The sequence below is a fragment of the Podarcis pityusensis genome (assembly GCF_964106645.2).
Source record: "Podarcis pityusensis genome assembly, chromosome: 3".
NCBI classification, from domain to species: Eukaryota; Metazoa; Chordata; class Lepidosauria; order Squamata; family Lacertidae; genus Podarcis; species Podarcis pityusensis.
The window spans coordinates 111097448-111109888 of record NC_138026.1 but is presented as its reverse complement, the minus strand read 5'-3'; the positions used below and the strand labels follow the sequence as shown (position 1 = coordinate 111109888).

Sequence of the window (12441 nt, the reverse complement as noted above, 5' to 3'; positions counted from 1 at the left end):
TCTTCTTTGCAGCCAAATCTCTCAGGCTTTTCAAAAACAGGAGCTGTACCACATCACTTTCTTCTTGATCTTCCAGCCACTGCAGAGCTATTTCTAATGCGTTGTAAGCTTCCGAATGTGAGGGTCCAGGAACAACAACAGTGTTGTAAATGCTCTCGGCGTCAGAGTCCTCCTCTGTTTTGAAATCTGTAAATTCTTTTTTGAGGCACTGAGTGGCTGGCTGATCAGCAGAAAGCTTCTCATGATGAACACCGAGATGATGAATCCCGTGGCGAGACTTGAACCGCGCCAGCCATCCTGAGCTAGCCTTGAAGTCAGGGTTGCCATTCAATTTCCTGTTCATTTCTAAGGCCTTTTCACATAGAAGTGGGCCTGAGACCGGCTCCCCAATATTTCTCATGTGGGAAAACCAAGCATAGAGAGCATCTTCCAACGTTGAGTTCTTTGCGCATTTCATCGTCTTCCGCTTCTTTTTGCCATTTTCGCTCCCCATTGTTGAGACAAAATGCAGGAGAGTGTCTTTGTTTTTCTTGAGTTGCGAAATTGTGGACTTCCCAATTCCAAACTCCTCCGCCAACACTGTTGCTGTTTCGCCTTTCTCCAACCTTTCCACAATCTCTATTTTGCTTTGGAAAGTGAGCACAGTTCGCTTGCGTTTCTTGGTCACTGTAAAAAACGGCGTGTTGCTCATACGCAATCTTTCCATGCTGTATGTTTGAGAGTATGGGCCACGGGAAGATCAAGGGGCAAAAACTTTTAAGTCTATGAGACCTTTGCACAAAGTTAAAGTTCATGCACACGTACCGTGGTGCTTTTTTCTCATCTGGTTGAGTAAGATGGCTCATAAATGTATTGTTCATACAACTAGTTTTCATAAAATCAGGGTTCTACTGCATTTTATAAAAAAGGATCTCCGTTAAAACACATACCACAGACACACAATACTTAACTGTTCAGATTAGCTTTGAAAACTTGGCATTATAGACTGTTGGGGTCTCTGTACAGGCCACAGGCCTTATTTTTATTCTTAGAAATATGATAACAGTAGCGATGAAAGATTGATGTACTTCATGTTGTCTTACCATTCTGAAACAGACACCTAGGAAAGAATAAAAAGAACATTAAAATAAATAAATGTTTTTATTCAAACTAGTACAGCAACATTTTAGTATATTCAGGAAACAGGATGCCAGAAACATTGATAGTAAGTGGTGCATGTTTGCCACAAAGTTTTTGTTGTGCTCGATATAACTATTTGCAAATTATCAGATGATTATTAATAACTCCTATGTCCTCTGATGTAGCAAGCGAGATATAGATTTGCTGTAGAAATGGGTGTGTGTTTCCATCATGAAGCTCAGCTGTGTGCCACTGATCTTTATGAATGTGTCTGAATTTCATGAAGATACACAGCCGTATGCAGGGGGCATTTTTATCTACTTTTATAGGTTTTGTTGCAGTTGTTTTATATTATTTAAAAGTTCGCTGGTTATTTTACTTGCTGGGTTGGTAAGAATTAATGAGCTTACTTGCTGAAGTTGTTTGTGCGACATGTATGTAAATCTAAAATGAAATAAGTCAATAAATGTTTGTTTTTACAAGAATCTTATAGAATATATTTTTGTCAGCATTTGTGTGGTTTTATTTGTGATTTGTGTATGTGTGTGTGTGTACCAGCTGCCCTGAAAGTCTCATTGAGCCAGGATATATAAAATAAACATAATTGAATAGTTATATGCAACAAGAGCTGAACTGAGACCAGAGAATGTCATTTTTAAAGATTTTCTTTTGACTAGCCTGTTTTCTGCAGCTGGGGGAAAAGGATGGAGTCAGTACCATGCAGGAAACATAACAGCCACAATTATTTTTGTCCACTACCTGGTGCTGTTGCATTCACTTTTTCCATTCTCCTCCCTGATTATCCTGCTTCCTGCTGCCAATTAGCACGAGGGAACAGACAGACCCATTACTTTAAATGGCATATTCTTTGTTTCCCAGTGAAATCAATGGGATTAAATATCTCTTTAGATGTATCTTGCCCAGTGTATGAAACTGGTTACCATTCCTTGTATCTTACACCATATTTATTTTGGTTGAGCACCTGTGGATGAAAGCTGCAAATTTAAGGATACTTGCAATGCAGGAAACTCTGCTGAATGTAACGCGATGAACTGTGTCACAGTAAACTTGATTAGGATTGGGTTTCCAACTCATATATACAGTATGAGCTGAATTATGTAAGCAAATAAATTTAACAATGAAGTTGCAACATCTTATAATATAAAGTTACAGTACAGTGGTGCCCCGCAAGACGAATGCCTCGCAAGACGGAAAACCCGCTAGATGAAAGGGTTTTCCGTTTTTGAGTTGCTTCGCAGGACGAATTTCCCTATGGGCTTGCTTTGCAAGACGAAAATGTCTTGCGAGTCTTGAGATTTTTTTTTCGCTTTCCCCCCTTTTTTCTAAGCTGCTAAGCCGCTAAGCCTTTAATAGCCGCTAAACCGCTAATAGCGCTAATCCGCTAATAGGGTTGCTTCGCAAGACGAGAAAACCGCTAGACGAAGACACTCGCGGAACGGATTAATTTCGTCTTGCGAGGCACCACTGTATTTGTTTTATACATGGTGGATCCAAAGTCATTGTACATACATTCTTAACTTCTATGTTATGGATTCTCTTCACATCTAGTCACACACTCTCTATCCTGGCACCCTTTAAGCTATGGATCCTATATACAGAAGATAATTTTTCCCATGTCTTCCCAGTGTATAATCTCCACCACTTTGAAGCAAAGTACCGTAGGTTCAGATCTGTTCTGTCCCTGGATGGGAGACTGCCTGAGAACCACATGCCTTGGGAGGTTCCATGATGGAAGAAAGGCAGAATTTAAATGTAAGAAACATAAAAGTAAATAAATTTTCAGTAGTGGCTCCACAACGGTGAAATGCCCTTATCATCTGGTGCCACCCTTAGAATGCAATCCTATGCACACTGACTGGGAGTGTCCCATTGAACTCAATGAGGCTTACTTCAGAGTGGGCATCTATAGGATTGTGTAATCCTAAATCCACTAATGGGGGAGCAAACCTATTTAAACTCAATAGGATTTGCTTGTGAGTAAACATGTCTTTAATCTACAGGCACAACAGCTCCTGTTTACACCTCGTCTTTAATCTCCCTCCCCCCTTTGATCCATTTTGTTACTCTGCTTCTCCCTTATTCATTACCAATGTTAATAATAATAATAATAATTTATTATTTATACCCCACCCATCTGGCTGGGCTTCCCCAGCCACTCTGGGCAGCTTCCAAAAAAATATTAAAATACAGTAATGCATCAAACATTAAAAGCTTCCCTAAACAGGGCTGCCTACAGATGTCTTCTAAAAGTCTGGCAGTTGTTTTTCTCTTTGACATCTGCTAGGAGGGCGTTCCACAGGGCGGGTGCCACTACCGAGAAGGCTCTCTGCCTAGTTCCCTGTAGCTTGGCTTCTTGCAGTGAGGGAACCGCCAGAAGGCCCTTAGCGCCTGGACCTCAGTGTCCAGGTAGAACGTTGGGGGTGGAGACGCTCCTTCAGATATACAGATATACAGTCATACCTCGGGATAAATACTCTTCAGGATAAGTATTTTCGGGTTGCGCTCTGTGGCGACCCGGAAGCAACGGAGCCACTTGCACAGACGGTCAAAATGACGTCACACGCATGCGTGGAAGCGGCGAAACGCGACCCGCGCACGCACAGTTGCGTCTTACGTTTTATTCCAGATGTGAACGGGGCTCCGGAACGAATCCCGTTCGCATCCCGAGGTACCACTGTACTGGACTGAGGCCGTTTAGGGCTTTAAAGGTCAGCACCAACACTTAAAATTAGCCAACCAGGCAGTGTGCAACGTTATTCACTGACGAAATACGCGCTGAAGGGTTCTTTGTGGCAGAGGTTCTTGCATTTCCTCTCCTTAATAACAGCAACAGCAACAACCACCCTATTAAGCCATTTAAAATAATAACAGTTGCAGTCTTAGGCTGGGGGGGAGGGAAATGCTCCTCCTGAAACCAGCAAACGAAGAAGGAGAAAGAAAGTGTATGTGCGTGCGTGGGGGAGGGGGTGGAATTCTCATAATCCGAAATCAATGGACGTTAAGATACCCAACGCAACAACCTTGCACGTTTTCGCTTTCTCTGCACGTTGCGCATGCGCAGCAGAGTCCCTGCGTGGCGGGGGGGGAAAGCTCCACTTCTGGCTCGCGTAAGGCACTCCGAACGTTGCCCGTAAACCACACGTGCGCCTCAGGCGACGGTACTCGCGCATGCGAGTTCGCTCCCTTTCTCGCGCCCCCTCTCGGCAAGCTTCCACAGCCTGAGGGAACCTCGCGCATGCGCCCTCTCTCCCTTTCCCCTCTCTTCTCCTGGTAATTCGAATACACTCCCCCTCCCCCGCCTTTATTATTATTAATAACAACAATAATAATCAAAATAATCACCCTGCACCCGGCCGAACACTTCGTAATCCACCGACTTGAGGACCCGAGACATGGTGAGGGAAGCGTCCAACCGCCAGACCCGGCACCGGAGACCAACCCGCCGCCCCCCCGCCGCGCAGCGTCACCGGTGGGGAAAGGGCAGCGAGAGCGCCGAGGAGAAGACGCGAGAGCGGCTCCAGCAGCCTCAGCTGGCGGAGGTCGCGACGGAAAGTCGGGAGGCTCAAGCTTCGCGGGATAGCGACCGCCCGCCTAGTCCGGGAGCGCAGCCGCCACCGGCATCCCTTTCTGTCTCTGAGGAGAAAGGAAGTCGGGAGAGGCGTAAACTTCTCCCTAAGCTCTCTGCTGGAGGGATGGGAGGTGGCCCAGGGGGGAAGGGATACAGGCTGGGCCCCTTGCGACAGGGATACCGCGTTCACTCCCGCTCCGCATTCTGCGAAAGAACCCGGCCGCTTGGTTTAGCGTTGCCGGCGCCTGCCCTTTGGAACTCCCTGCCACTTGATGGAGAGCACTGCCCTTTCCGACCCCTGCTTTGAAAACCTTTCCCGTACCGAGCATATAAGATAATTTCCCGTGCATGGGCGTAGCCCGGTGGGGGCAGGGATTTTTATTGATAAAAATAAATAAAAATACTTAACTAATTGAGGTTCTGCCCCCCTCCGCAAAAAAAGCATAAAGCCTCCCCCCAACCCCAAAAAATCCTGGCCACATCTGTGTTCCCAGGGCAGCTTTGACTGACACCACCTCTGTTATTTTCAGTGCCAGGTTATTATTTTTAATAATAATAATAATAGTTGGACTATGAAACTCACTCCCACAGGAGGCAGGGATGGCCAGCAACTTGGATGGCGTTAAAAGAGGGTTGGGAAAAATCGTGGAGAAGGCTATACAGAATAATCCGCTATGGAACCTGGGAAGAGGGCTAGCTCAGTCACGGTTGGCATAAGCTACCTCATCCTTAGTAGGGTCTTGGATACTAGGTAAGGAAGTAGTAAGGAAGTAATGGATGAATAATCCAGTTAACCAGAATAGCACCCAACTAATTTGGCAGCTGTTGCTTTTTTAAAATAAGAATTTTAAAAAGTATACACAATGTGGGGGACTTGCCCTTCTCTCTCATATGCAGGAGAAAATGCTTTGCTACATAATTCCCAGCATTTAAAAAAGGATGTGTTTTCCTTAATTCTGAAAATGCCACACACACAAACACACACCAATGTATGCAGATTTAATTGACTAATTTAAGAAAGGCATATGATTAGTTGACATTATTTAATCAGGTACTATCTGAAGATAAAATTAGGGAATGTTTCTAGCAGAAATCAGAGCTGAGTTGAGAGGAAGCGGAGAACATCAGATAAATTTAGAAGCAATACCAAATAAATAACCTTAACTAACACCCAAAGAGTATTCTAGGCATCCTGGGGACTCAAAGGTCGCACTTTGCATACTGTACTAAATTCCCAACCAACAAAGGTCAGTTTTCTTCCTGAAGCACATGCAGGGTAAACTCTCAGTTTGGTTTTTTTGTGAGTACAAAATAATATTATGCAGGGAGATCCAGATATGGCTGGTGTAGAATGGTTGGAAAATGCTTTGTTGGTTGCTGCCCCTTGCCAGGAATGCATTGCAAGTCAAACCGTGCACAAATTTTAGAGGAGCAACTGACAGCTTTAAAGGAACAGAAACCATCCCCTTCAGCTCAACTGGTACATGGGACCCATTTTTTCAAAGGTGATTTTGATTTTGAGTTGGACACAGAGGAGGAATTTAAGGCAGGCATCGGCAAACTTGGCCCTCCAGATGTTTTGGGACTACAACTCCCATCATCCCTAGCTAACATGACCAGTGGTCAGGGATGATGGGAGTTGTAGTCCCAAATCATCTGGAGGGCGAATTTGCCTGTGTCTGAATTAAAGGGATATGAAGCAGAACAGTCTCAAGAGCAATGGAGGGCTACAATATGCACACTGCCAGAGCAATAGGCTAAGGCAGGCATAGGCAAACTCGGCCCTCCAGATGTTTTGGGACTACAGTTCCCATCATCCTTGACCGCTGGTCCTGTTAGCTAGAGATGATGGGAGTTGTAGTCTCAAAACATCTGGAAGGCCAAGTTTGGCCATGCCTGGGCTAAGGGGAGGGGTTGTAACAGGCAAAACACTCCAGCAACCTCCTTCTATCAGCCCTGGCCAGTATTGCCAATAGTCAGGGATAATGGGAGTTGCAGCCCAACAGACTCTGAAGGGGCACAGGTTCCTCACCCCTCTCCTACGGGCTATGCCTGGGTTCTGCCATTGGAAGACAAAACTACCCAATACAGTGGTACCTCAGGTTACATACGCTTCAGGTTTCAGACTCCGCTAACCCAGAAATAGTATCTCGGGTTAAGAACTTTGCTTCAGGATGAGAACAGAAATCACACGATGGCGGCGCGGTGGCAGCGGGAGGCCCCATTAGCTAAAGTGGTGCTTCAGGTTAAGAACAGTTTCAGGTTAAGTACGGCCCTCCAGAACGAATTAAGTACTTAACCCGAGGTACCACTGTATAGGCAGCAAGAACTGTGTACAGTCATACCTTGGATCTCGGAACAACTCACGACTCAAACGTTTTGGCTCCTGAACGCTGCAAACCTGGAAGTGAGAGTTCTGTTTTGCAAACGTTCTTTGGAAGCCGAACGTCTGACGCTGCTTCCGATTGAGTGCAGGAAGCCTTGGTTGTCGAACGTTTTTGGAAGTCGAACGGACTTCCGGAATGGATTCTGTTCGACAACCAAGGTACGTAGATATTCAATTAGCATAATAATAATGGACCATTTGAGCCTAACCTAATTTCCTAGAATCATGGAATTGAAGTTGGAAGGGACCATGGGAATAATCTAATTCAGGCTTCCTCAACCTCTGCCCTCCAGATGTTTTTGGCCTACAACTCCCATGCTCCCTAGCTAGCAGGACTAGTGGTCAGGGATGATGGGAGTTGTAGTTTCAAAACATCTGGAGGGCCAAGTTTTAGGAAGCCTGATCTAGTCCAACCCCCTTCAGTGCAGGAATCTCAAGTACAGCATTCAAGACAGATGGGCATCCAACCGCTGCTTTAAAAACCTCCGATGAAGGAGAGTCCACAACCTCCTGAGGGAGTTGGTCAAAAAGCTCTTACTGTCAGAAAGTTCTTCCTGATATTTAGAATGAATGGGCTGCTCCTGGGTTTTTCTATCATTGGAAGATGGTAAGCAGAGTTTCCATCATCAGAGACAAAGACAGACTTTGTCCATCAACATCCTATTTGTCCGAGGTGACACTTGGGAGAAAGGTACGCCTGGGTTCTGTCACGGTATCCGAATCAGATAAAGTTATCATTGTCTCAGGTTTGTACGGGTTCAAATATCTAGCACATTGCTGAGCTTATGGGAAGCAACTCTAAAAGGTGTAGATTAAATGGCTCCGTTTCTCCCCCTTGACACACCATGTGGAATCAGGCAACTATGTTCCTCAATGCCTTCCTTGTGGGGTGTCACAGTCAACAGGATACTTTGAGAAGAGATGTTGACTTCTGATGTTATGAGAAGGGACTTTTTGTTAAAGTGATCAAACCTTTAAAGCATCTTTTAAAATCTTAACTAAAAAGTCATGAATTCCACACTCCAATCTGGATCATAAATCCAGAAAGGAACTAAAACTTTTGTAAAGTTTGCAGTTCTGCTGCAGATTGGATTCCCAAAGACTCAACGTTTGGGGTTATTTAAAGCCATCAGAATTGGTACTTGGTAGAACTGTTGTTTCCTAGGAAATGGGGGGATTAATTGTTGCTCTTTTCACACTGTGATGACAAACCAGGTGGGAAACATGGGACTCCTGAAAGAACGAAAGCAACAGGAAAGTGTGTGGGTTGCCCCAGTCGTGGCTTTCAGTAGTGGTGGGTTGCCAGTGCAAAAGATTGACGCTATTTAATGCGTTTTCATTAACGACATGAGCCCTGTGTTTCTTCCTAGAAGCAACAAAAGAAACTCTCATTAGCAGCTCAAGATTGTGAGGCATTAGCACTCTTCCCAGCAGGCATTTCAACCAAATCTTGCTGAGTGGATTCTGTGATTGACAGAAAATTTCAGACCACAATTTGCGTTTCATGTAATGCATTCACTTCCATAGGACAGCAGCTCCAAAAGTTGAAATATTGTGTGTCTGACACCAATGGAACAAATGACATTTTATTTAGGTGTTATTGGCTTTTAAGTGAACCTTTATTTTACTTTAGCTGCAACCGCATTTTCAGGGCAAACCCTCACAGTGCAGCTTACAATAGAAATGTGAAATGCAACACAGTCAAAGGACATTGCTTGTCAATCCTTTTCACTTCCAGGTCTTTAGATCATATGGTCACTGTTTGCAGGCTTTTCAGAGTTTTGTTTTGTTTTTGTAACCATGAGGACTAGAATCACATTTCTGTGCATTGACTGGCCTGTAGCTGAATTAGTCCCCATTCAGCCACAGTGTTGTTGACCACATGCTTGCATTCCAGAGATAATAGAATTGTAGAGTTGGAAGGGCAGTGAGAGATTTTACTTTCTTGGGCTCCATGATCACTGCAGATGGTGACAGCAGTCGTGAAATTAAAAGACACCTGCTTCTTGGGAGAAAAGCAATGACAAACCTAGATAGCATCCTAAAAAGCAGAGACATCACCTTGCCAACAAAGGTCCGTATAGTTAAAGCTATGGTTTTCCCAGTAGTGATGTATGGAAGTGAGAGCTGGACCATAAAGAAGGCTGATCGCCGAAGAATTGATGCTTTTGAATGGAGGAGACTCTTGAGAGTCCCATGGACTGCAAGAAGATCAAACCTATCCATTCTGAAGGAAATCAGCCCTGAGTGCTCACTGGAAGGACAGATCCTGAAGCTGAGGCTCCAATACTTTGGCCACCTCATGAGAAGACTCCCTGGAAAAGACCCTGATGTTGGGAAAGATTGAGGGCACAAGGAGAAGGGGGCGACAGAGGATGAGATGGTGGGACAGTGTTCTCGAAGCTACCAGCATGAGTTTGACCAAACTGCGGGAGGCAATGGAAGACAGGAGTGCCTGGAGTGCTCTGGTCCATGGGGTCACGAAGAGTCGGACATGACTAAACAACTAAACAACAACAGAGTTGGAAGGGACCATGAGGGTCATCATCTAGTCCAGGTAGGATCAACTCCCAAGAGACTGCGATCTACTCCCAGTATAAAAAAACTGGCAGTGATCTACCCATTGTCATTGGAGGGAGGAGGAGTGTGCATGGGGGTGTGTGGATTGCCCAGAATTGTTCAGCTTTTTGGGGGGGGGAGGATTGCACAGAGTTTTTTTAGCTTTTTCCCATAATTTTTTGTACATGATAAGGTCCCCGCGATCTACCAGAATCAGCTGGGGATCTACCAGTAGATCACAATCTACTGGTTAGACATCCCTTTTTTAAAAAAAATTAAACAATTTCAGCATAACAAATTATCAAACCGTATAATCTCATACATTATTTCCTCCCTTTTTCCTACCCCCCTTCCATCCCTCCCTCCCTCCCTCCCCCCTCCCACCAGGGACTTCCCTCAGCTGATTTCTCTTCCCTCTCTGATTTCTCTACACATATTATTCTCTGCATGTTATAAAGTTATACGTATCCTTACCTTATCTATCTATCATGTTATCAGCCAATAAATTTGTGTATGTTTATTCAAAACCTGCCAAGGAGTCCAGTTCATTTTGCTGTCTTTTTAGATAATTTGTAAAAAGCTCCCATTCTTCCTTAAAGTCACAGTTGTCCTTGTCCCGCCAACTCTACATAGCTCATCAATTTTTCTTTTGTTGGGATTTCTTCATTCATCCATCCTTGTGCTATCAAGATTCTTGCCGCTGTTGTAGCATACATAAATAAATTCTTTGTTTTTCTTGGCAGGTCTTGTCCTACAATCCCTAACAAAAATGCTTCTGGTTTTTTTTACAAATGTCATTTTAAACTTTTTTTTTTCAGTTCATTGTATATCATTTCCCAAAATTTAACTGGTTGGACATCCCTGATCCAACCCCCTGCAATGCAGGAATCTTTTGCCCAACGTGGGGCTCAAACCCACAACCCTGATATTAAGAGTCTTATGCTCTGCTGACTGAGCTACCAAAGATGCAGCAAACTAATGAGTAGGTGGTGGTTTACAGACTAGCAGACTCACCAGATTTTTGCAGGCTAATTGCTGGCTTCGGTCTACCAGAATGAAGTGGTGCTTATTCTCACAGCACTCTGGAAAGAGGTTCTTTTGGTGTGGATGCACAAAGGCCCAGAGTGGACTATCTATGTTTTTTTTTATAAAAAAAAAATATTTATTAAATTTTAAAAGGTTACAAAAAGAAGAAATTAAAAACAGCATATTAAAGAAAGACAAAACATCACATCACAATAAAAAAGAAAAAAGAAAAGAAAGAAAAAAGAAAAAAATACAATGAATCTTCCCATAACTTATCTTTCATTTGCTTATTTCCTTGACCTCCTCACACCTCCCTTTTTTGTATTCTAGTTCAACTAGCTATTTCAGCAAGTCCTTTCCATCTTTTCCAGTTTTTGTCCTCTATTTTATCTTAATATAATGTAACTTTACTTTCCCTCCTTTCACCATTTAGCAATCTATTTTTTCTTAATCCTTTATAGCATTTCTGCTAAAACCACATTACTTCATTCCAACATCCTTCTAACATTCCTTAATTTTACAATGTTTCTGTAAATAAACTTTAAATTTCTTCCAATCGTCTTCCACCAACTCTTCTCCCTGGTCTCGGATTCTGCCAGTCATTTCCGCCACTTCCATGTAGTCCATCACCTTCATCTGCCATTCTTTCCGGGTGGGTAGATCTTGTGTCTTCCATAGAGCGGACCATCTATGTATGTACAGGGATGGTTACAGAATCAGCTCAAGCTGTGCAATCTGGCTTCCCATTGTACTTGTAGAGATATCGAGAGGGAGGGGGAAATGCGTCTCAAAGGAACAGCTTGGTTCACTGCTAAAGGAAGATGGCACACAGGCACATTGTCACTATTGGTACTATCCAGATGGGTGGCTATTGAAAGATAGGTGTAATTGACATTTCCTTATCAAGGAGAGAATAATGGATAAATGATTCTGGCTCATGGTGTATTTGAATTTACTCATGCCTACCTTCCTAGGTTGATTTTGTGATATGTTAAAATTAGTTTCGGGGGCTAGAGGCACTAGCACTCAGGAGGCTTGCCAAAATAGCATTTTAGAGGAAGCCTTCCAATTGAAAGTATGACAAGATAACCGTAGGTGGAAAGTAATATCAAGTAATTTGCAGTCTGATCCCTGGGCACGGTTGAGTGTTAATTCCTTGCGAGTCCTGGAATTGTAGCATGCAAAGAAATTTGAAATTGAAATACTTTATTGTCACTTGTACAACGTATACAGTGGTACCTCGGGTTAAGTACTTAATTCGTTCCGGAGGTCCGTACTTAACCTGAAACTGTTCTTAACCTGAAGCACCACTTCAGCTAATGGGGCCTCCTGCTGCCGCCGTGCCGCCAGAGCCCAATTTCTGTTCTTATCCTGAAGCAAAGTTCTTAACCTGAAGCACTATTTCTGGCTTAGTGGAGTGTGTAACCTGAAGCGTATGTAACCTGAAGCGTATGTAACCCAAGGTACCACTGTATACAGTGAGATTACACGAGCACCCCCCACTCAGCTCTCTTAGTCTTAATTCCCCTCGTTTACTGACGCACACCCACCGAAAGTCAGTTGCCCTGTTGTTATCTTTTCATTCAGCAGCCTAACAGCCCACGGATAGAAGCTGTTCTTTACCCTGTTGGTGCGACTAATCATGCTTCTATATCTTCTGCCCGAGGGCAGGAGATCAAGAAAGTGCCAGCCAGGGTGTGAATCATCCCTGAGATGAGATGTTGGTAGAAGGTGTTTATTTCCTAGTCGCTGTAATAGGAAT

At 43.8% G+C, this 12441-nt stretch overlaps 1 protein-coding gene across 4 annotated transcripts in view; it reads right to left on the bottom strand.

The window, feature by feature from the left end:
• Nucleotides 1-4799, bottom strand: part of ACYP2 (acylphosphatase 2) — a 75090-nt gene extending 70291 nt beyond the window's left edge. The window contains exons 1-2 of one of the 4 annotated variants that reach the window (XR_013984809.1): nucleotides 4483-4710; nucleotides 1083-1099 (exon numbers count right to left, since the gene is read on the bottom strand). Coding sequence is in view for 3 of the 4 variants with exons in the window: in XM_081001232.1 (XP_080857358.1) it covers nucleotides 1083-1099; nucleotides 4483-4534 (69 nt within the window). In the remaining variant the exon portion in view is untranslated. Of the gene's footprint in view, nucleotides 1-1082; nucleotides 1100-4482 lie in introns of all 4 variants that reach the window. The other 3 variants (XM_081001232.1, XM_081001234.1, XM_081001233.1) reach the window with 3 other exon arrangements.
• Nucleotides 4800-12441: the final 7642 nt, after the last annotated feature.